This window comes from Mesoplodon bidens (genome assembly GCF_964165515.1).
Source record: "Mesoplodon bidens genome assembly, chromosome: 3".
NCBI lineage: Eukaryota > Metazoa > Chordata > Mammalia > Artiodactyla > Ziphiidae > Mesoplodon > Mesoplodon bidens.
Genome location: NC_138178.1, coordinates 32,207,046 through 32,231,685, shown reverse-complemented (window position 1 = coordinate 32,231,685; position 24,640 = coordinate 32,207,046). Strand labels below are relative to the sequence as shown.

At 53.3% G+C, this 24,640-nt stretch overlaps 1 protein-coding gene across 1 annotated transcript in view; it reads left to right on the top strand.

The window, feature by feature from the left end:
- RASGRF1 (Ras protein specific guanine nucleotide releasing factor 1) overlaps nt 1-24,640 on the top strand; it is a 104,917-nt gene that overhangs the window by 72,861 nt on the left and 7,416 nt on the right. The window contains exons 16-24 of the mRNA XM_081229514.1: nt 1,847-1,972; nt 3,607-3,777; nt 4,346-4,452; nt 4,874-4,986; nt 7,526-7,586; nt 11,260-11,363; nt 12,863-12,947; nt 16,303-16,500; nt 20,674-20,753. Of these exons, the coding sequence (XP_081085640.1) occupies nt 1,847-1,972; nt 3,607-3,777; nt 4,346-4,452; nt 4,874-4,986; nt 7,526-7,586; nt 11,260-11,363; nt 12,863-12,947; nt 16,303-16,500; nt 20,674-20,753 (1,045 nt within the window). The remainder of the gene's footprint in view (nt 1-1,846; nt 1,973-3,606; nt 3,778-4,345; nt 4,453-4,873; nt 4,987-7,525; nt 7,587-11,259; nt 11,364-12,862; nt 12,948-16,302; nt 16,501-20,673; nt 20,754-24,640) is intronic.

Below are 24,640 nucleotides of genomic sequence, written 5' to 3'. Positions count from 1 at the left end.
CGGGCAGGCTGGGCCCTCCCTGCTCTCAGAAGCCCGACCATTCTAGAATGGCATTTGTTGGGAGGGTTGTCTGGCTGTGTCTTAGGTTGGGTCAGCCCACATCCTGGGTGACACCAGCCTTGTCTTGGTTAGCACACATGTGCATACATACCTACACACGTGCGTGTACACACACGAACACACAACCCTGGGCTGGATGGAAGCCCCAGCCTTTGAGGAGGAGGCCTTTGAAAAAAATTTTAAGATGGTTGGAAGTTCTGTCCTCTGAGTTGAGAAGAGGGAAGTCAGCAGGGCCACCAGCAGAAGGCAAAGCCGGGGTGGGGTAAAGCCCCCAGGAGCTTCTGGTACCAAGTGACATTTACTGTGGCGCATACAGTAAATAGGGGACATGCGCAGCCGAAAGTCAGTAACCAATGTAACAGCCGACCAGAGAGCCCCAGATGCCGTCCCGCAGGAGCGAAGGATGGAATCCCTGGCAGGGCAATGTCAAGGGGCACAGAACTCCATCTGCCACAACCTGCAGTGGGTCCAGGCCTGGCGCGGGATAAAATGTGATGCGAGACAGTCCTGAGAAGTCATCATACACCGGGCTTCGTGTTTTTTTTTTTAATTAAAAAAAAATTTTATTTATTTTATTTATTTATTTTTTGGCTGCGTTGGGTCTTTGTTGCTGCGCTTGGGCTTTCTCCAGTTGCGGCGAGCGGGGGCTACTCTTCGTTGCAGTGCATGGGCTTCTCATTGTCATGGCATCTCTTGTTGCGGAGCACAGGCTCTAGGCGTGCGGGCTTCAGTAGTTGTGGCTCGCAAGCTCTAGGGCGCAGGCTCAGTAGTTGTGGCACACGGGCTCAGTAGTTGTGGCTCGCGGGCTCTAAGGCACAGGCTCAGTAGTTGTGGCTCGCGGGCTCTAGAGCGCAGGTTCAGTAGTTGTGGTACACAGGCTTAGTTGCTCCGTGGCATGTAGGATCTTCCTGGACTGGGGATCAAACCCATGTCTCTTGCATTGGCAGGTGGATTTTTAACCACTGTGCCACCAGGGAAGCCCCTCATACTGGGCTTCTTGACCAGTGATCCAGGCGACCCTGAACCTGTCTAGCTGTGCACCAGAGTTTGTGTGTGTGTGTGTGTGTGTGTGTGTGTGTTTGTGCATGCACACATATGGACATTCTTTTCTAAAGAGAAGACCTATAGCTTTCTTTGGCTTCTCACAAAGGTCAGGTGTAACTCTACTTACTTTCTAGTTGGGGAAACTGAGGACCAGAGAGGTGAAGAGTTTTTGACCAAGATCTCACCATGCCAGAGCTGGACTTTTGATATAATTCATCCACTTTCCCCGAAGTGTGTAAACCATGAGTCTCCCAAGATTTAGGGGGACTGCCCAAACCAGGACACTTTTGATAGTGACCGGGTGCATGGGACAAGAGGTATAAAGCAGGATTTTATATCCTAGACGGTCACCCTAACTAAGATGCTTCACACACACACCAAAAAAGTGGGGAGTGGGGTAGTACCTTGCTACTCAAAGTATGGTCCGTGGACCAGCCTCGTGGGCATCACCTCTCTTGGGCCCCACCCCAGACCTCTGAACCAGAATCTGTATTCTAACAAGATCCCCAGGTGTGACCATTAAGGTTTGAGGAGCCCTGGCAGAGCAAAAGCCACCTTGGAGATTGACAGGCCCATCAGCGAGTAAAAGGTCTGATGGGGCCCCGTGGCAAATGAAGCTATTAAACTGTCCTCAACAGGTATATCCCAAACCTACTCCGTTTGCTTCATTAAATTCTAGACCCACATTTAAAAGTCACTGATGATTTGAGAAACATCAAATTGTTTCCTTCTTTTCTCCCAGGCTCAGAAGTCTCCATGAGGGAAGAGTCAGATAACGATCAAAACCAGAGTGACGAAGGTGACACTGAGACATCACCAACCAAATCGCCAACAACACCAAAATCGGTGAAAAGCAAAAATTCCTCAGGTACAATCCACCAACCCGAAACCACAGGTCAATTCCAGAGGACATGTGCCATCCAGGCGGGGAGAAGGTGGCGGGTCAGGCTGAGGAAAAGCCAGTGGGGGTCACACCTTCTGGTTTATGAGTGACTCCTAAGTGCAGGAACTCAGCTGCACTTCACAACCCCGGGGGCTGCAACACCGGCTGGAAAATCCTGCTCTTCAACTCAGCAGAATCACTCCCCTGACCTCAGACAAGACTACCTAACCCATCCAACGCAGACGGGCAGGAAGGCCCAGCATTTGGCTTCATTCATGGAAAGATCCAGGTTCAGAAGGTGTTTCCTGAGCTGCTGCTACATGTCAGGCTCTGGGCCAGGCTCTTTAATAATATCCGACACCTTGCAGCAGGGCCAGGGCATTCCTGTTTTTTCATCTAAGGGAAAAGTCTCCGAGAGGTTGTGGTGATGCCCACCCAAGTATCAGACTCATGACCCTGGAGGGTTCTCAGGGAGCCACTGGGTCTCTGGTTCCCATAGAGCACTTCCCCACATACAGGGGTACCCAAAGGTGAGGCATAAGCTTATGGAAGCCCCTGGTCCCACATACAAGGTGCAGCCTGAACCCCGAACTCCCCAACTCCCCAGGCCCTCTGAGGAGACCCAGTAAGTCACAGGGTCACCCACCTGCAGAGAGAAACTGCCCAGACACACTGCAGGCCTACCACAGCCTCTCAGGTACACGGAAGCAGATCTCACAGACAGCCAAATTCCAGAAATCAGCTTTGAGTTTTAAAGTCAGTCATTTACGCCTCACTGCATAAGTGCTGTTACTTTCTCCTAAGGATGGATTGCTCTCCAGAGATTTACAAGCTGAAGCTTAAGGTTTCTAGAGTGAGATTCTGCTACGATTACTGCTAAAAAAAATAATGATTATTATTAATTGCATTGATATTCCATGGCATATATATTGGGTCGGCCAAAAAATTCATTTGGGTTATTCCATAAGATACAGCTTTTCACACAATCCTAAGTACTTTCATCTGTGTTAACTCCTTTCATCTTTACATCCACCTTTTGAAGCAGGTGTTCATATCCCTATTATCCAGAGAATTATTTTGACTCAGAGAGGTTAGATAATTTACCCAAGGCCACACAGCTGGTACAGGGGGGTGAGGACTAGGAGTGCCGTGCTCTTTCCACCCCACCGTGCCAGGGAGACCGTCAGTATGAGTTATCCATGTCAGACACTGGACAGGTTATGTGTTCATTCCAAGTAGACTGAAAGGGAAAGAAAACTCATGATGCTGTCCTCAAGCAGGACTGTGCCCAGCCGTGCCTAAGAGGTAAAGGGTTTGGAGCTGCAGCCCTCTGGAAGGGGCGAAGGGTTGGTGGGAGCTTCTCATCTCAGCAGGAGAAGCAGAGGGGGGCAGGGGCTTTCCCTACTCTGAGGCAGCCCTAGGGTGACATGACATGGCATGAGCGTGTCCCTTCCCGGGGACCCCAGCAGGGGAACAGACCCCGCAGGCCACCGCCTGACAAGCCGTGGGTGCAGTGAGCACAGCCAGCCCGTCCTGGGCCCCTTCTAGCCTCAGGACCCCTGGTTTCCTGAGCCGAGGGCTGGACCAGGAAGAACTGACGAGCGGTTCCGTCTCCACAGAGTTCCCACTCTTCTCTTATAATAATGGAGTTGTCATGACCTCCTGTCGCGAGCTGGACAGTAACCGCAGCGCCCTGTCAGCAGCCTCCGCCTTTGCCATAGCAACTGCAGGCGCCAACGAGGGCACCCCAAACAAGGAGAAGTACCGGAGGATGTCCTTGGCTAGCGCAGGTACGGGGGATCGCTCACGGCTGGTGATGACAGCCGTGGCCCCAGGGGCTTGTCCCCCTTCGAATGTGGAGCGCCTGCTGCCCCAGGGCTTGTTGTGCGCCGAGCCTCCTGCCTGGAGGCGGCTTCCTCCCCACCCACCCTCTCTGCTACTCCAAACCTCTGCTCGGAGTCAAGCCCACTGCCCACGGGCAGCTCGGCCATCCCCACCACCTCCCGCTGCTATGACATTGGTCCTGCAGAGAAGGGGTCCCGGAGGGCTCTGATTCAGTGTGGCCCTGTCTGGAGAGGCGGCCAGACGCCTCCAGCAGCCCCTGAAAGGTGCCGAGGTCCGGGAGAGAGGCGGGTGTGTATGGACTGTGTCCACAGAGAAGTCGTGACATCCAGTCTCACTGGTCAGAACCTGGGATGGTTGTCACATATTTTCTCATCCCCTGCCCATAGCCCACCCGCCAGCAGCCAGGCGGGGCAGCCCGCCTTCCCCGGATCTGGGGCCTGAGTCTGGACTAGAGGCCAGTGCTGTTTCTTATCCTCGCGTCCCCACTCTTGTCTCTGCCACGTGTGCCGCCAGGCTTTCCCCCCGACCAGAGGAACGGAGACAAGGAGTTTGTGATCCGCAGAGCGGCCACCAATCGTGTCCTGAATGTGCTCCGCCACTGGGTCTCCAAGCACTCTCAGGTGGGTGGGACTAACCCCGGGACGGGCTGCTGGGAACCCGAGGCCACTGACCCCAGGAGCCAGCCACCCTGATATTCTCGGGAGGGCCTGCACAGATCCCCTACAAGGGAACCTAGGACATTCCAGGGGACAAGGGGCCTCTGCTCTCCACCTCTGTCTACAGCAGGGATACCTCCCAGAGCCTGGCCCAGGGGTGTAGCGGTCAAGATCAAGGGATGGTCCTTGATTTTGCCCAGTGCCTTCTACTTCTGGGTCTGGAGGCTCCACTGACGCCCGGCCAGGCAGCTAGGGAAGAGGGGAATGAGGCGGGCAGCCTGCCGTGGGCAGGAGTCGAACCCTCAGCCTCCTCCTCTGGCCGGGCCAGGACCACCCCAGGGCAGCTGGAACAGTAGCCACAGCCGCCCTCCCTTCTTCCCCACAGGACTTTGAGACCAACGACGAGCTCAAATGCAAGGTGATCAGCTTCCTGGAGGAGGTCATGCACGACCCAGAGCTCCTGACCCAGGAGCGGAAGGCTGCTGCCAACATCATCAGGTAAGGGCTGAGGTCGGCCTGCTGGGATGGGGCCCTGCCCTCGGCCTCCGGACGGCTGGCCAGAGGCAGGGAGGCGAGGAGGGACAGTCCCAGGCCGAAGGACTGCCTCAGGCAGGTGTGCTGGGAGGATCTCGGGGCAGCCAGGCTCTGGAGTGGGCTATCCATGTGTTGTTCTCCCCTCTGCCTGCCCCCGTCAGGCCTTGAGCCCCTTGAGGCAAGAAGGGTGTCTGCTTCTCCATCCACACCCACTGCGAACACCTATCTAGCCCATGCCGTCCTGCGTGGTAGCCACTAGCGACATATAGGTGTGAAATCTCAATTAATTAAAATTAAATAAAATTTAACATTCAGTTCTGGGACTTTCTGGAGGTCCAGTGGTTAGGACTCCGAGCTTTCACTGCAGAGGGCTTGGGTTCCATCCCTGGTCGGGGAAGATCCCACATGCTACCCAGACAAAAAAAAAAAAAAAAAGAATATCATTAAAAAAACTTAGGGCTTCCCTGGTGGCGCAGTGGTTGAGAGTCCGCCTGCCGATGCAGGGGACACGGGTTCATGCCCCGGTCCAGGAAGATCCCACATGCCGCAGAGCAGCTGGGCCCGTGAGCCATGGCCGCTGAGCCTGCGTGTCCGGAGCCTGTGCTCCGCAACGGGAGAGGCCACAACAGTGAGAGGCCCGCGTACCACCAAAAAAAAAAGAAAAAAAAAAAAAAACTTAATTAATAAAATTCAGCTCCTTGGTCACACGAGCCACAGGTGGCTGGTGCCTCCATACTGGGCAGCATAAAGAACATTCCCATCATTGAGGAGGGTTCTGTTGAACAGCACTGGCAAGCCCCTGTTTCTAGGTGCTCAGGGAATGTCTGTTGAATTGAGTTATATTGTCCCCAAACCTGTCCTTTTTCCTCCTGCCCCAGACTGCCTCTCCTGACGGAGGTCAGAAGTCAGGTGGCCCCACGTCCAAGCCCTGCTGGCTCAGACAGTGACTCGCTGTGTGACCTTGGGCAAGCCCCTTCTCTGAACCTCGTTTTTCTCCTCTGTAAAATGGGCGAACAACACCCACTTCCAGGGCTGTGGTGAGGCTGTGGTGAGATCATGCTGATGCCTCTGCAGGTCTTTCAGGGGTGTCGGGCGCAGGCCCCAGTCCACCCACCGCTCCCATCCTGCTGACTCAGGCTGCCCTCCGGACCTGCCCAGGTGCACGGGCTCGGGGTCAGGCCTCACCTCCTCACCTCTTGCCTGGCTCTGGCTGCCCCTCTCTGTCCTGCGGTCATGGTCTCTGACCCAGACTTGCAGCCACTTTCCTGCCGACAACCCAGTCTGCAGTCTTCCTCCAGCCAGACCATCCACTTTGCTTTCCCAAGGCCTGTGCTAGGGGCCCCATCGTTCCTGCAGACTCAGCGTCCTAGAATCTCTTCCACACCTCCCTGCCTTCAGTACCTGCCCCCTAGACACACATGCACACACACATGCACACGTATGCATACGCACACACACACATGCACACGTACACACGCACACACGCACATGCACAGAGTCAGCCACCAGCTCCCCCAGGCTCCTCTTCCTGGTCCCCGGGAGGCTTGCAGGGCTGTGCCAGGACCTTGAGCCTATCGGCCAAAGTCACCCTCGGTCAGGGAGCTTGTTGGGTTGCTGCCGGGGTGCAGGGGAATGAGCCGGCTGTGCTGTTGGGCAGCCCTGGTGTGGACGGTGGACCCACCAAGCCCCAGCTGCGGGTCTGCAGGTGAGATTCCTCTGAGCCACTGCTTCCTCGGAGGGAGAGCACCAGTGACTCAACCAGGCCCCGCAGCCTCCTGAGTGTCCCCCCAGCCCGAGCTTGGCTCTCAGGCCCATCCCTGGGATTCACGATCGCTGTCGGAACGAGGGTGCAGCACTTTGGCCTGACCCCGAGGGTCCACCCTCATTCCCCACCACTGCTTGGGACCCACTCGACTGTACTCAGCTGCCCATCAACGGTGTCCTACCTCCCCACACTGCTGCCTCCCGCCATCCTCTGTCTCTCCCGTTTGGATGGCTTCCCAGCCCCTCCTGGCCTCTCTGATCCTCCAGTCCTGAAGCTCCTTCCCCTCCTTCCCCCCATCATCCCACAGGCACGCAGGAGCACGGACCACGTGCCCAGCCCTGTGCCGGGTACCAGAGCTACAGGGACAAATCGGATACCACTCTGCCCTCAGGGGCTCCCGGCGGGTCTAGCAGGGTGGGACAGGCACATACACAGCCGTTCCAACATGAGGAGCCTGAGGCTGAGACCACAGGAAGCCCGGGGGCTGAGGGAGCCCTAGGTGGGGACCTTGCCCAGCCAGGAGGGTCAGGGAGCTGAATCCTGAAGACAGCCCATCAAGAAGTCAGTGACAAGAAAGGGGAAAGGGGGCTCCTGGTGCACGAAATGGCAGAGCACAGACAGAGAGATGGGGGGCACTGAGACCGTGGGGCCGTGTGTGCTGGGGCAGGGGGTGGGGTGCTGCCCCAAAGGCAGGGGGGACTGAGCGCATGGGGCTCATTGTGCTTTCTCGTCCCATAGGACTCTGACCCAGGACGACCCAGGGGACAGCCAGATCACACTGGAGGAGCTCACACAGATGGTGAGCCAGGCCTGCCCTCTTGCTCGCTGGCCAAGTCTGTCCTTCCCTGGTCTCCTGGCTCCCAGGATCCCCACCCAACGACCCCTTGATGGAGCTCAGTCACCCCCTGTATTGGTTTCCTAGAGCTGCCCTAACAAAATACCCCAGACTGGTGACTTAAAATAACAGAATTTTATTCTCTCATAGTTCTGGAGGCCAGAAGTCTGAAATTAAGGTGTCGCTGGGGCCATGCTCCATCCAAAGGTTCTAGGGGAGGATCCTTCCGGGCCTCTTCTGGTGTCTGGTAGCCCTGGGCGTTGCTTGGCTTGTGGCAGTGAATCTCCCATCTCTGTCTCCATCATCACATGGCCATCTTCTCCCTGGGTGTCCCTGCATCCTCTTCCCTCTGTGTATGTCTGTCCCTGTGTCCAAACTTCCCCGTCTTATAAAGACACCAGTCATACTGGATTAGGCCCACTCTTAGTGACCTCATCTTACCTGAGCACATCTATAAAGACCTTATTTCCAAATAAGGTCAGTCACAGGTACCAGGGTTTAGGACTTCAGCTTATCTCTTTTTGGATGGTGTGGAATTCAACCCCTAACACCACCACCTCCATTTTCTTCATCCTCTGTCTCCCATCCCTCCCCTGACCCCTCAACTGTCTCTGGTCACATTGTCCCTGGAAGGAGGAGGGTAAGAAGTCAGGCCTTCAGTGGATGAGCTGCCCCTATGCGCTGGAGCTGTGCTAGAGTCTTAAAGACGCTTATCAATAGTGCTGCAAGTTTATATCATTATCTCCACCTTCCAGAGGAGGCAGCTGAGGCAGGGGTAGGGGGAGCGACCCAGCCAGGTTATGCTAAGTGACGGAGCTGGTGTTCGCACTCAGAACTCACTGCACACGCCACACTGCCTCACCTGGAGGGGACAGGATGCAGTTGGCCACCTGCCTAGAAATGAGGGGACCCCAGGCAGAGCTCACGGTAGCGTTCCATGCGGTGGAAGGGGACGATGGTCTGTGTGCTTCCAGGGCCTGGCTGGGCCCACTTTTATTTCCAGGTTGATGACGTGCCACCACGAGCCACCCCAGGGCCCCAGGCCCCTGCCATCCACCACTGCAGCCAAGGAAGCTCAAGGCCAACTCTGACCTCCCCGGAGGCGGAGACCGCGCGGGCCCCTCGGCCCCTGCTGGCTCGCTTCTCAAACTGGCCGAGTGACGTCCATTCTGTCCCAAGTAGCCAGTGTGAGGACTTAGGCCTCTGGGTTCTGAGCCCGCTGCTCCCCTCTTGTCCCCTCTCCTGACTCCTGGAGCTGGTTCTCCCTGCTCGGGGGATGGGTGAGGCCATCTATGGAACACTGGCACCCTGCCTGCACCTGGCCCCCTAGAGCAGCACTGCAGGCAGGGGCTGGCACCCCAGGAAGCCACATGTGCCCCCCCGCAGGGAAGCTCAGGGGAGCAGCTACACTCTGCTCTTGTTTCCCAGTAGGGGCCCGACTGGAATGTTTACCCCTCAGGAGCCTGAGGGCCTCTTGTTCCTTCATGAAGAGCTGAGGCTCTTCCAGAACAAAGCACTGCCCGCCGAACTGCCCCCAGCCCTGACCTGGTTCCCAGAGGCCAGAGGGCCTGCAAGGGGCACGTCCAGTGTGGAGGAGGCCCCACGGCCTCACCAGAGGGCAGAAGGGCTTCCTGCTGTGACGGCTTTCCAAGCCTCTGCTGCCAGGCTCAGCCCTCACCGGGCCACGCCAGGAGGAAGCAGGGGGAGCCGCCCCTCCTCCTTGCCTGGCACTCCTCCTGCTGGGCCTCTCCGCAGCGCTCAGTGCCCCCGGCCACTGGGCCACCCCACCCTGGCTCACAGGCCACTCCCCAGGCCCAGCCCAGCCCTTGGTCCTGGCAGTTCAGCCATCCTGGGCCTTCAGGAGTGGGCTGAGCTCCCCGCCTGTCGCCCCTGCTTCAGAGGCTGGGGGCTCCTCCCCATGAGGCTCCTGACCCTGTAACACGGTGTCCCAGGTGGCACCTGCTGCTCTCGTCCCCACGTCTCTGCTGCCTTCCTGAGAACTTGTCATCCCCTGTTGGCATCGTGTCCCTCACATCCGGGCTCCTGCATCTGGGCTTCTGCACAGGGCATTCCTGGCCTGGGGCAACTGTGTCAGGGGGGATGCAGGGACCCTCACCACACACACACACCACACAGACACACACACCACACACACGCACACACCACACACGCATCACACACGCACCACACACACACACCACACACACGCACATACCACACACACTACACACACACCACACACACCACACACACGCACACCACACACCACACACACACACCACACACACCACACACACACACACACACACACCACACACACCACGCAGGGGCTGGAGTAGGAGCCCTTTCCTCGGCTTTCCCACACTCTGTCCCTGCTCTGGTCCTGTGACTGGAGCTCCTGAAGCCAGGGACGTGTTTTCTGGTTTTTCTGTCTCTGGTATCTCGCGAGGACCTGGCAGGGCAGTTCTGGATGACTGTTTGCCAAGAAGTGGGAGGGAAAGACTCCGTCCAGGAGGGGGGACTTGTTCCCTTGATTGGGGGTCACCCCACTTTCCTTGTGATCAGTGCAACTTCCAGGGGTTCAGCTGGCTGGCCGGGCCCTCTGGGCAGGGTAGCTGGCCCCTCTCCTCCCACACAGCCCAGTTGGCCCCAAGGGGGAGAACAGGGGCATCCTTGGTCCTGACTCTCTTCCCAGGACTGCACAGTTGTCCCCTCCCCCTATTTTCTCTAGCTCCCTCCAGCCTCTCCCAGATCCAGCAGACTTTCCAGAGGCCTTTGTGCCCTGGGCCTCCTCTTGTCTAATCCCTGCCGTGGGGACACTGGCCCCCTCGCCAGTGCTTCCTGAGGATTTCCCCTGATCGGGGGGGTCAGGTAGTGGTCACCTTTAAAGCTGGTGTCCATGGTGGCCCTGGGGGCAGGGGCATGGTACCCAGGACTAAGGCAGACAGTTGTCTTCTGGGCACAGGATGGGGGCACTGTCCCAGGAGGTAATCACACCGGTGAGTGTTTCTCTGCTAATGAAGTTTAAAAGGAAATTTTATGGGGAATTCCCTGGAGGTCCAGTGGTTAGGGCTACACGCTCTCACTGCCAAGGGCCCGGGTTCAATCCCAGTTGGGGAACTAAGATCCCACAAATCCTACAAGCTGCACACCACGCAGCACAGCCAAAAAGAAAAAAAAAAAGAAATTTTATGGAGCCAGTTGTGGACCCAGACAGGACCTGAAGGGAGAGACAGATCACAGCCTGGAGTCAGATGGCCTGGGTTCCGGCCTTAGTCGGCCTGTTTCTGGCTGATTGCCTTGGGCTAGTCATTAATCTCTGGATGCCTCTGTTGTCTTGTCCATGCTCTGGGGGCAAGTATGACCAAACGAGTGACCCTGAAGCACAGCACAGGCCTGCACATGCACGCATACACACACACACACACACACACACACACGGGGCACGACAGACAGTGACTCCCAGCCCTCTCCATCCCATCCTCATCTCCCCTCGGCAGGTCTGCCAGCGGGGGGCCTCACCAGTCATGCCCGACCCACCCACTCACCAGAATCAAGGTGGAGATGCCCTCCAAGAAGTGGCCAAAAAGCCAGAAGGTGTCCCTCATGGGCCTAACTGGGACCTTGCTCCTCTCAGGCTGAAGGCGTGAAGGCCGAGCCCTTTGAAAACCACTCAGCCCTGGAGATCGCGGAGCAGCTGACCCTGTTGGACCACCTGGTCTTCAAGAAGATCCCTTATGAGTGAGTGGGTGCAGGTGCCAGACACCCCGCCCTTCCTCCTCGGGCACCGTCTTTGGCTGAATCCCCATCCCTGAAGCATGCGCAGTAGATTTCCAGAGCTGCATGGATTGATTCTCCACAGCTTGAAACAAAAATGCATGTGCCGGCAGGGATGAGAGAGGATCCCTATCCCCTTTCCTGTCCCCAAGTTCCATCCTTACCTACCAGCTACATGCATGTGCCCGCGTGCGCGTGCACGCACACACACACACACACACACACACACACTTTTCCAGAAGCATCTCTAATTTGGCGCTCCTTTCCTGGAGGTCTAGAAAAGGAGTATGTGCTCACATATGTGCACACATGTACATGTGAGCAAATGTGCACACACGCATGAGTGTGTGTTGGTGTGTATGCATGTGCAGGAGCAGACTCTGGGGGGACTCTCTGGACTTTGAAGCAGCCCCAAGGCCTGGTTGTTACCTGCTCTGGTCTGTGGTCAATCACCCCCAGCTGTTCGTTGTAACTATACCACCTACATAATTTTGTACCACCCTTTATTCGCCTAACGATACATCAAAATGGTATCTGTAAAGACACCGTTTTTAATAAGTGCACAGTATTCCCCAGCAGTGCACTAAGCCGTGGGCTTGTTTCCAGGTTTCACTTTTATATTTAAAGCTGGGGTAAACCTCCTTGTAACTAAATATGTCTCTGAATTTCTGACAATTGTCCTAGAATAGTTTCCTGAAATTGGAATCACCGCTTCTGAGGTTATGAATCATTGTAGGACTTTTGATCTCTGCTTTCCAGAAAGGTAGCCCCACGTGGCACACACAGAGGCCCCCACTGACTGGGGCACTACCTCACCTAGACAGAGAGTGTCGACATTTTAGAAACCTGCCGCATCTCCTGCATGTAGAGACCGCAGTTATTTCTGACAGTAGTTATTGCTCCCTCCTGCCCATGGAACTCTGTCCAGGTCACTCTCACAGTCACTATCAAATAAGGAGCTTCTCCTGGAGGCCTGGATGGTCTGTGGTCCCATGAGGTCACCATTACCAGAACACGCTGCTGGCTTGGCTTGCAAGCTCCTTTATACTTCCATCTGGCCCTTTTTTGTGGCCTGTCCGCCCTGTTCTACAGACCAGCTTCTGCAAGGTGACTTTAAAACGGGAGCTCTCCCATTCAGAAACAAGATCCAAAACAAAATCTGATGTGCCCATCGCACCATATCTCATTTCAGCCTCACAATAACCCTGTAAGAAAAGTATTGTCACTATTCCCGTTTCACAGATGAGGAAACTGAGGCCCTGAGATATCAAGGGCTTACACGAAGCCACACAGCTGGTATGAGGCAGAGCTAGACCTGACCCCAGGGTCCCTTCCTCTCGAGGGCTCTGCAGAAAGTTACTCCCCAGAAATGACAACTTCAAAAAGCAGAGAACTCAAAGCAAAGAAATCAGCAAGGCAAACCTAACCTCATCCACCTGGGATTTCTCCCTTACTTCCTACAGGGAGTTCTTCGGACAGGGATGGATGAAACTGGAAAAGAATGAAAGGACCCCTTATATCATGAAAACCACTAAGCATTTCAATGATGTGAGTATGAGGGTAGGGGAGCAGGTACAGTGCCTTTCTCTGCAGGTTTCTCTTCGGTGAGACCCTCTAAACAGGCTGTACACCTGGCTAGAACCAGACTACCTGGGTCCTCTCCAGCTCTGTGATTCATGGGCATGATAATTTCATTTAAAGCTCACGCCCATCCTAAAAGATGGGGGCTGTTATCACACTTTAGATACAAAGAAACCGAGACTCTGAAGGGCAGATGCCTGAGGTCTCCTGACCAGTGTCTGGTAGCTCGTGGCCTTCCTCTGCTGTACAGCCCCAGCCAGAAGGAAGAAATCTCTCCCAGCAACTTCCCCGCATTTACCCAAGCTCCAACCCCTGCAACCACAGGGACCCGTCCACCCCCAGCCTTGTGACAGCCTTGAGGGCATTTGCACTCAGCATCTTCATTCCTCTTTTGATGAATTTAACCATCAACACAAGAGCTTTTGACAGCCAGAAGTGGAGGCACGCGAGTCCACTTGTCCTGACCGCCTGGTCAAGGCCGCATCATGTCAAGGGCGGCCAGGGGCGGACCCTCATCCTGGGAAGGTCCTCGGCAGCCTGGAGGAAACAAGGAGGACCCAGGTATTGCAGCTCAGGGGAGGAGCTCGACAGGGAACACAGACGCAGAATGGAGAGCGGGATGTATAGCAGGAGAGAGGAAGCGATGGATGTGGGCGAGGCCCCAGGAAACACACACAAGGCCTGAGTCGGATGACGCCTGACCCAAAAGTCCAACCATAGCACCAGGCAGCAAAAAGAGTCCCTCTCCAGGGACTTCCCTGGCAGTCCAGTGGTTAAGACTCCACGCTTCCAATGCACGGGGTGTGGGTTCCATCCCCGGTCGGGGAGCTAAGATCCCACATGCCACACAGCACGGCCAAAAAAGAAAGTCCCTCCTTCTCCCACCCCCTCCCCCAGTGTGTGGCCAGGACTCAACATAAGTAAAAGGTGAGACTATGAAGTGAGCATTTATTGAATGCTGACCATGTGCCAAGCACTATGCCAAGGGTTTCGTAAGCATCATCTCATTTAATCCTGTTATTCTCATTTTTGTCTAATTCTCTGTTATGGATGAAGAAACTGAGGCTCAAGGAAGTTAAATTTCACCCCCAGTCATCAGCAGGAGAGCCTGCTTTGAACCCACACAATCCACCTCCAGAGGGCTACCCTCATCACTACCTGGCATTTGGCCATCTCTGTTAAAATCCACCTTTCTTTGTTTTCAGGTACACAGCATGTGTACCTCTTTGAAGGTGATATTCATGGCCTGAAACTCTGTTTCTTAATCTCTCCCTGACACAGGGTTTGGTTTGGTTTTGTCTTTGCTGTTTCCCAGTCCTGTTGTCTTTAATTCTTTATCTTATTGATTGGTACTGGCTAGGATCTCCAGTATCAGGGCTAGAACTAGGGTAAGTTGAACGAGGTGCTCAGGGGGCAAAATTTAAGGGACTGTTCACCCTCGGGTTCATGCACTTGCACCCTGGGTGCCTCCAGACCTGGCCCTTTATGACAGTGTTCAACAGAAATGGTAATAGTGAATCTTGTTCTTGGTTTTAAAGAGAATGCTTCTAATATTTCCCTGCTTATGATAATGTTTGTTTCTTTATCAAGTTAAAGAAATTCTTTTTCTTTTTCTTTTTCTTTTTTTTTTTTTTTTTTTTTTGCGGTACGTGGGCCTCTCACTGCTGTGGCCTCTCCTGTTACGGAGCACAGCCTCCAGACGCGCAGGCTCAGCGGCCATGGCTCATGGGCCTAGCTGCTCCGTGACATGTGGGATCTTCCCGGACCGGGGCACGAACCTGTGCCCCCTGCATCAGCAGGCAGACTCTTAACCACTGCGCCACCAGGGAAGCCCAAGAAATTCTTTTTCTTATTCCTTGTTTGCTAATAATGGTTTTTACTATAAATAGATACTGCATTTTATCAAATTTTTTTCTGCATCTATTGAGATGTTCATATGGGTTTTCTCCTTTAAATCTGTTGATGTGATGAATGACAGTTACAGAGTTTTCTCTAATATTCAACCATCCTTGTGTTCCGTGGACAAATCTAAAATATTCATGTTATATTAAACAAATGGATGTGTAATTTTTCCTTCTTATATTTTCTGTATTTGGTTTTGGTATCAAGATTGTACTGGCTTCATAGAATAAATTGACAGGTATTCCTTTTTTCTCTCTTCTCTGGAAGATTTGACTACTCTATTCCTTTAAAAAAGTTATATAACATATGTAAAACTGTTTTGAATTCAGTGTTTTCTTTATGGAAAAAAAAATGCTACTTCAATCTAATTAAGGCTTATAATATGTGTGCTATTTTGTACTACCATTCCTCCCTGATTCTCTTCAGTAGTTTTCTCTTCTTAAATAGTTTTATAATTCATTCTTCTTTATATACATCCTTTAGAAATTTTTCTAAAGAAGAATATTTCTGGGTGGTAAAGCCCTACAATTTATATTCATCGGTAACTGTCCTTTAATCACCTTTATTTTTTTAATAACAAGTCGTGTTTTTTGTACTTTTTATTTTTAAATAATTATTGATTCATAGGAAATTGCAAAGAAATGTACAGGGAGGTCCAGTATTTCCTGCTGCCGCAGTTCCTTGTGGTTGTAGCTCCCTGATGTTTTGGCCCCAGCTTCCTACCCGCTGGCTGCTCCAGGTCCAGCCTACATTTAGTTTGTTTGTGTGTATGTGATTGTTTGCTGTGCAGGGGTAGAGTAGTCCTTGGGCATGTGAGACCAGGGATGCCCCCACGTGTGTGTCTTATCCAAGCTTTAGCTGTATGGTGGGAGTTTCCCTCAGAGCTTGGCTCTTCTTAACTCTCTGTTCTTCCGGATAAACTTCAGAATTACTTTGTCAAGTTTTCAAGATAACTCCCACTGCATGTTTTATTGGATTGCATTAAACTTGTATGTTAGTTTTGAAAAAAGACATATTTACATTTCCATTTTGGAATCTAATCTTTTTCTTCATTAATCAATTCTTTTATTACCTTTGGTAATAAAAGGTATTTTTATTTATTTTTCATGTAGCATCCTACATAGTTCTCATTACAGGTCCCAGGTAATTTACAGATTCCCACTGGTATTTTGAAGATGGTATCTTTTTTCATTGTATTTTCTAATTGGTATTGTTAATATATTAAAAAATATATTTTTGTATATTGAGTCTTTAACCAGCTACCCTAATGAGCTCTGTTGGTTGTTCTGGCAGTTTTCCAATTCATTCTTCCAGGAATTTTCAAACAGACAATCATTTAATCTGCAAATAATGGGGATTTATCATCTTTACAATACTTACTCCTTTTACTTTTTTCTTATCTTATTGCATGGGCTTAAAGATCAGTAACTTGATTGCTTCAGAAATCATCCGCAATGAGGACATCAATGTGAGGGTGAGCGCCATCGAGAAGTGGGTGGCCGTGGCTGACATATGCCGCTGCTTACACAACTACAATGCTGTTCTGGAGATCACCTCATCCATGAACCGGAGCGCAATCTTCCGGCTGAAAAAGACGTGGCTCAAAGTCTCTAAGCAGGTGCGGGCAGGAAGCCAGCTTGGCCTGATGGTCTGGGCTGGGGCTGGGGTGGAGAGACCAGAGGGCCACCATCCATAGGTGGATGAAGGACAGGGTGAGGTCCAGTACTCCAAGGTAAAACAGAGAACCTCTTCTCCTATTTCACCTGGGACCAGATGTCAGGCCAACGGATGTGGGACTAGGACCTTGTGGGACTTTAATTCCCACTTGAATAATCAATACGCCAAAGTGGGATATAGGACAGTGATTATTGGTTCCAACACTCTTTTCCTTGAGTTGGGACAAAAGAGTGGTGACTTCTTGGGGATCTCAGTCCAGATCTGCATGTTACTGAGATGGTGGCCAGATGATCCTGCAAGTCCTTTCCTCGGATGTTGATTTCACCAGCCCTTCTGGCCCCCAGAGAGTTAACTTGTCCCTGTTACCCATTAGATAGTATGTGATCTTAAATATGGGCTTGATCTTTATTCACTCAGAACCTGATTCTGAAAAACCATAAGGTGGAATCTTCCTCAGGAATAAAGTTCCTTGCCCTGGGGTCATGAGGAGGCAGCTCTCCTGAAAGGAGAGCACAACGGGACACTTAGGCCACCTACTTTCTGGGTGCACTGGATGTCCCAGCCCCAGCCTGCATGTTGGCAGAAAGCTGGACAGTGACCACCAAGGGACAGGGTAAGCCTCCAAAGGCACCAGTAACTTGGTTATAGTGTCTCGTCCTACAGCCAGGTGGGCTGTGTGGGGCCCAGGGTCTCCAAGGGGTCTGTCCCATCTGGACCGTTCTGGATTTACCCCCGTCATAGTTCTGTTTCTCCCCTGCCCCTCACTACTCTCCTCGTGCCAATGGCAGGGCATGATTCTACTCCCCAGGCAGGCAGCAGGTCCATAAATCCCTCCTACTTAGATAAGCAGCCAATCTCAGGACAGCCCTGGGATGTCTCTGCTGCCCTTCCGCTGCCAGCCAATCACTGCAGCTCCAGATTACAGCAGGACTGCAAAGTACCCCTTCCATCCAATGAGGCTGGGCCTCTTGCTTAGCACACAGAGATGCCAGGGTCAGGACGAAAACCAGAAGATGTCTCTCTTGTGAGCGGGCTTCTAGAAAGAACAGAGGCTGGAAGTGCGGGAGCTCAGGTGAGCAGGCACATCTGGCCACACGTGGCACACAGTGTCATGAACTCCTGAAGTCAGGGGTCGAGCAAGGCTGCCACAGAACCTCTAAGTCATCTAGGCTGATCGGCCTGTTGAGGTTAAGACATGGCTACGGGCAGAGTCTGAGGGACCCATTTCAGGTCAGCATCTTTCTTCTCCTGCCCTATTCCATCAGAATGACATCATCTTTTCTAGAAGCCCACAGACCAGACTCCATTGTCCTACGCCATTTCTGGGGGTGCGGGAATTTCTTGGCTTCATTCCCCAGCATCACCCTTGTCATAGAGTTGGGAGGGAACTGCCTTGACCATCCTAAAGTCTTCCATTCTCTTAGGAGAGTGCAAATGGAGGGCAGTTAGAGGTCAAGGTGTGTGATCTGGCCTGCCTTCCAGGATGTCATTCAAGACCTAGGGTCAGCCAGCCTGGTCCAAAAATCAAAGATGCCTCTGAAAACACATCTAGGCCTGCACCCTCTGTGGCAGACTGGACCACACTGGCTTCTCCCAGCCCTTCAGTTTGTGCTATAGTTGTCCGTGTGCATAGTGCCCGGCTCCAAGAGCTTCTGGGTAGCCATGGCCGTGGCCTGGTCAACACCAACCAGGAACAGTTCACTGTCCCTCTGAAGGTATCCCATAGGCCAAGATGGCCACATTTCTTAGACCAACCTGAAATGTAGCCTCAGCAGCTAGTTTTTTTTTTTATCATTCCCTTCAATGTGCCGGCCCAAAGCAGAAAAGCCTGTGTCCAAGTCCAGTCTAGCCTTGGCAAGCGTCAGGGAGTCAGAATTAGTTTGGGATGTCCAGTGCCTCCCCTTTCTTCTTCCAACCTCTCTTCCCATCCTCTTTGAAAATAAAAACTTTCCCTCGGGAAAGGATCAGATGATGCACCTCCATAGGATGATGCAGATGACTAATGCAGTTATATGTGTTTCCTCTCCCTGGAATGGCTGGATTTCAGTAGAGACATAAGCCTCTCTTTGACTAACTGTACTTTTTGGCTTCTTTGGAAGGAGCCGCCTTGGCCATCCAGAAGTCTTGTTTGGTGAACAGGAAAGGATGGGATTTAAGGGGCCATATATAATCATCTTTCTTCCTGACACTATTTCCAAGGCAGGCTCCTTGCTTGGTCTCTGGTTTCAGAGACATATTCCCAGTGCCCCCATATTTTGGCTCACTGGTGTCCAGACTCCAGCAGAGATGCCCAAGGCGCCAGGGGCCCTGCTATCCCAGTGAGCCTCAAAGGATGGAAGCTCCTGGCATGGCCAGAAGATGCTTGAGCTGCTTCAAGTCAGAACACACTTTCTAAGCAGCAGCTGGGAAAATCCAGTGGCCTCCCAGGATACAAATCTCCTTCCTGGACAGAGAGCAACACCCCGAAGAGGAGCAGACACACACCTCAAGTAAGCACACAGGTGCGGAAGAAATCAAAGTGTGCCCAGCTCAGAGCCACAAATTAGCCCCAAGTGTATGCAAAAACCCCACCCACCAGAATATCCTTTGTACATTTTCATGGTCTCTAAGCGTGGTGATGCTTCACCTGGAGCTATGTGGCTGTGTAGCTTTTACGTCACCCACAATTCTGGACTGTCTGAACGAGTATTGCCCTTAAGGAACACCTGGACCTACCCTCCCATTTTCCAGATACGAAAGTCAAAACCTAGCAAAGTGAGTGGAGTGGTAACTTGCCCACGGGCATGCTGAGGGTGGGTGACAGAGTCCACTGAGGGCTCTGGACACTCAGACCCCACATCTGGCCTCAAGCTGCAGCATCTCATGTCTCTGCAGGGGGAGGGGAAAGAAGAAGATGCAGGAGCACAGCTCTGGAAAGAGATTAAGTGCAGGAGGGCAGTTGAGAGCCTGGGGTGGAGGTTGGCCTGGGCGTCTGAGAAGGGTCATCTCAGGTGAAAGCAGAATCATCTGCCCTTGGCTTGGTGGGGCTTGTTCCATCCTGGCCTATGGCTCTTTCACCAGATCCAGAATAAAGTTTTGCTCTGAACAGGGTCAGTCCAAACCAGGCGACAAGACTTCAGATTGATAGGAGGGACTGAGCAGATTGATGTTCTCTGCCATCCTTTCTCCTTGAAGAGTACACACTGACCTCTTCTTCCATCAGAAGGAAGATTTAGCTTGTTGTTTTCTTCAGGCAGTTTTCTCAGATAAAAATTAGACCCAAAGATCAGGGGTGTACTTGGCCTCTGTGGCCAGTGTCCCCTCCAGGCTGACTAGCCCCTCTGGTGATAAGATGCACGGCTGGTCTCCGGCCCGGTTTCTCAACCACATTCTGTATTCTGAGGATTAGAGCTGGAAAGGTGGTCACTAGTCATCTCCCCGTTTTATGAATGAGGGCGCTGAGGACTCCAGAAGTGAAGGGGTTTCCCCAGGTCATGCAGGAGAAGAAGCCAGGCTCCACCCAGGACACGCTCTGTGGCACACACCTGGTCCCTTAAGACAAACTCCAGCCACCCAAGTTGCTCCGGCCTGATACGTGGGTAGGGCCTGGCCTGGTCATTTGGCAGATGGGGACCTTTGCTGCAGGATTTCCTCTTCTCCATCAAAGTCTTTTCTCCTTTGATGATCAGTTCATCTGCCATCTTTTTTTCTTGATTCTTAAATTTGGGTGGTGCTCCTGATATATCAAAGTGAAGGTATGAGAAAATGGTCACATCCTTTGGGTACAGTCATGAGAAAGATCATGATGATGAAACATCAGCCATGCCCTGTACCGGGTCCAGGTCCTTGGAGCTACCCCTGCCAAGTCCTTCCCAACCACCCAGGTCTCAGGACCGTGACACTTGGACCCTCCTGACCCTACTCCCATGTTTCTGAAAGATGTATGAACACGGGCAAGCAAAACAAAGATCCATGTCTGCCTCCTCAGGAGTTCAGGGTCAAGTCCCCAGACCCAGGAAGTCCCCAAATCCCCGTGCCCTATCTCGAGGAGGCAAAGCGAAGCCCTGGAGTTTGGGCCAGAGTCGCGGGCCTTGATGTGTGCTATGTGCTAGTAAATACTTCTAATTCCTTCTAGACAAAAGCTTTGATTGATAAGCTCCAAAAGCTTGTGTCGTCAGAAGGCAGATTTAAGAATCTGAGAGAAGCTCTGAAAAAGTAAGTGTGTGTCATTCTGTCACCATTATTTTTTAAATTGTAGAATCACACTGCAGAGGCATTCACGTGCCACCCCTGGCTGGAGCAGGAGGTCTGTCTGTCTGTCCATCTGTCTACCCACAAGACCGGCCCCTACACATCCCAGACCCCCAGGACAGGTCAGCTTTGTCCTCCATCATCTACCAGAGAAATTCCAAGGTGTCAGGGCATTTCCCACAAGAGGCACAGGAATAGTCTTGAGACGTGCAGTAGCTGTGATGATGATAATAGTGGTGCCGGATTCCTTGATTCCAAAATGCACATTTTATTTTACATTTTACCATTTCTGACATCAGGATACATCTCACAGTCAGTGTATTTATTTTGTATGATTGTGTTTGCTTTTTGTACTAGATAATTAGTCATCAAGACAAGAGTGCATTTTACACACAATGGCATCTTGGAATCAAAGAAATATGGTTTTACCAGTAATTTACACCTTACAGTTTGCAAAGTTTGTGCCCTGCCTGGCCATGGTGTGTGCAGCTCCATTAACACCACCTGTGAGGTGGGCCTTCTCAACCTCGGCCCTCTTGTCCTTTAGACAAGGATTTTTTTTTTTTGGCCACACCACACGGCATGTGGGATCTTAGTTCCCCAACCAGGGATCAAGCCTGCGCCCCCTGCAGTGGAAGTGCAGAGTCTTAACCACTGGACCACCAGGGAGGTCCCTAGACCAGGACAGTTTTTGTCGTGGGGACTGTCCTGTGCATAGAATGATGTTTCTCAGCATCCCTGGCCTCTACCCATGAAATGCCAGTGTCCGCCCCGCCCCCCCCCAGTTATGACAACCAAGAAGGTCTCCAGACATGGCCAGATAGCCTCAGGGAGGCAAAATCACCCCCGTTGAGAGCCACTGTTGTGAGACAGATTCTCCCATGATGTTTCTCCAGACAAGGACACTGAGGAACTAGTGGCTGGCCCAAGGATTTGGGGCCGTGGTGATAGAGCCGGGCCTCAGCCCAGGCTGGCCTCCCAGGCCAGTGCTCTATTGTTTGCCCGAGGTTACCTCCCACGAGGGTCCAGGCCAGCTCTCCCAGGGCAGCGGTGACTTGGCCTGTTGGTACATGCTGTGGCCACATACGCACGTGAAATGTGGGTTTGCTCACTCTGGTTAGACGTGCACTTGGGGTTTCTCCACTAGTCTCTGCCACTGTGTTCCCCTCAGGCACTTGAACGTGTGCCCCATTGGGCTGGCCCTCACCCTCTCTCTCCCTGCCTGGCTTGCTACTTGCTGGACTTTGGAGAGACCCTGGGAGACCCCTAGGGTCCTGGCTCCTTATAGAGCCCAGGAATGCCTTTCTTCCCTTCCGCGAGGGATCACGTGATCACTGCCAGTACAAGGCCACTGAAGTCCGCGACCACCCAGCACCTCCAGCCTCGCCGGTGGCTCTGACACACCACACACCCGCCCTGCCAGCCTCGTCTGCCTTTCTCGTTTTCTTCCTGCCGTACCTGGTCTGTCCCTTGTGCCGGCTCCGTGTGCCATTGCCTTGACCATCTCCACTTTATTTGTGTCCTCAGACAGATGTTCCACCCATCTGTGCTGTCCGGCCGTCTCTCCTCCGCCTGGGCTCCGCGGAGCCCCCGTGGACTGTGCTTGCGGGGAGCTGCCCCCACCCCGTGCATTCACCAACCTGTCCGTCCGCCCGCAGGGTGCTGCTCCATCAGCCTCCTTCACATGGCTTCCTCGCCCACCGCCGCCGCTGCCTCCACCGCGTCCGTGGTCCCCCATTCTGTCCGAGTCCCCATCTTGACTGTCTTCCCTCTTTCAGGTTACCCGTGGGCCTATGTAAGTGTCTCTCCCAGATGCCTCTGCTCCCAGCCACACGGGGCGGAGGTGGCCTTCGGGCATCTGGGCGCTAAGACCTTTATGCAAACCGGGTTCCTGCCTTATGGAGATACAGGCCAAGGCAGGCAGGGGAAGGACAGATTCGGGTAAACGTTTCTGTACTGTTTCTTCGGAGACACTAAGGTTTATACTTAGAGCGGTGTTGTGTCAGGGGTGGGGGTCGTCTCACCAGGCAGGGGACGGGCCGGAGGGAGTGGAGTGAGGTGGTGGGCACAGCTGGTGACCCACCCAGACAAGGAGCCCGTGACAGACCCCACCGCGTAGGTCCTCAGACCCATTCTGAGGTCCTGGGCATCCTTTTTCGCCTGTCATTATATCATTCAGCCTTGTGCCAGCAGCCGGGCTAGCACGTGACCTTTTCCCTTTACCCCCAAATCCTCCCTCCCGTCCCCGGCCACTCTCTTAAATATCCCCTGGCCCACCTACAATGCTTCAGTCCCCTGCCCGGGCGCCCCCAGATGGACGTTGTCTCTCCTTCTCATCCCCCAAACCACACCCAGAACCTTCCCGCAGCTCCCGCCAACAGCATTTGGCTGAGGACTAACTGCGTCCGGCAGTAAAATGTGGTCACCAGCTCTTTGGGGGCCAGTTCCGGTTTTGCCCGTCCGTCTCCTCCGACGGGCTCATCGGCATCTTTGTCTTTAGCTTGAACAGGATGCCCACGGCAGGAACGCAGGGGCCAGGCTCTCACTGCCAGCTGCTGCCGTGAAAGCCCTTCCCCTCTGTTTCCGTCAGTGGAGGATGGGAACAGCTCTGGAGGGGCGAGTCTGCTAGCGGACTCGCAGGTCACCCCAAAACCACCTCCAAACGAGGGGAACATCCATCTATCTACGTGGATATGATGGATCCAGAGTCCTGGAGTTCCAGAGTCTCAGGGGCTCCGACAAGGCCAAATACCCGTTTCCATCTTTATTTTCTGTCTGTGGCCACAGAGCAAATCCCAGTCTCTTGCTAATGAGACAACAGAGCAGGGAGTATCCAGGAGGCAGAAAGCAAGACTGGACCCCGAGGCCCACCCACACTGCCAACACATTGCCAAAAAAAAAATTTTTTTTTTCCATAACCTGAGTACCTGATTTCCCTGCACCCCATGCCAGAACTGAGACCTGTAAGAGAAAGCAGCCCATCCCACGGCTGGGACAGGGTGAAGGAGAGGGCTGATCCGTGCCGTCACTGCCCGTTTCCTGGGGTCGGGTGGAGCGCCCCTGGGGCAGCTGCATCTCGCTTTCAGTCGCCGGTACCAGTTAATTTCTTTCATCCCCCTTGACATCAGCAGGAATTTCTTGGTAGAAACATCAAGTGCGGGGGCCCCAAACAACCACAGACAAGATCCAGGTGCCAGGTGTCACCACGTCTAGGCCTGCCCGGAACGCCAGGGGCAGCTTTTAGCATGGGGGACGGGGCACTTTTCTTTCTGCTCCCTGAAACATCAGACACAGGCATGGCGGGGCTCTGCCGAAAGAGGAAGCGCCCCCCCCACACACACAATTTCAGCCTTGTTGGCCCCGCCCTGATCCAGGGCAAGGCTGGATGCCTCCTGACAGGGGCCAGATGCCCACACGGAAGTTCAGAGCTAGCCATAGGTTGGGTGTTTTGCCTACATGAAGCCCCTACCGTGCTCCCCTGCTCGCTCAGATGCTCAGCATGGTCTGTCTCCACGCGGTGGTGCCCTTTGGGGGCCCTCCACCGGCCCTGCGTACCCCACACCTGTCCCCACAGCCCCCTACACTGGCCACTCCGACAGCCCCATATATTTACCTACGTGGCTCTGGATTTTGGTTGGTTGGGTGTGCGTGTGTGTGCGTGTGTGTGTACATGACTGAGTTAAGGGTGGTGTTCCCTGGACCGCTCACCGTGAAGGTAGTAAACAGGAACAGAGTTCGGTGCTGGGGCTGGCAGTGCCACTTGCAGTGACTAAATTGCCCGTCCATCACCTTTCCACAACTGGATCAGAAACCCCAGTAAACACCTCAGGGAGATCCACACCTCAGTGACC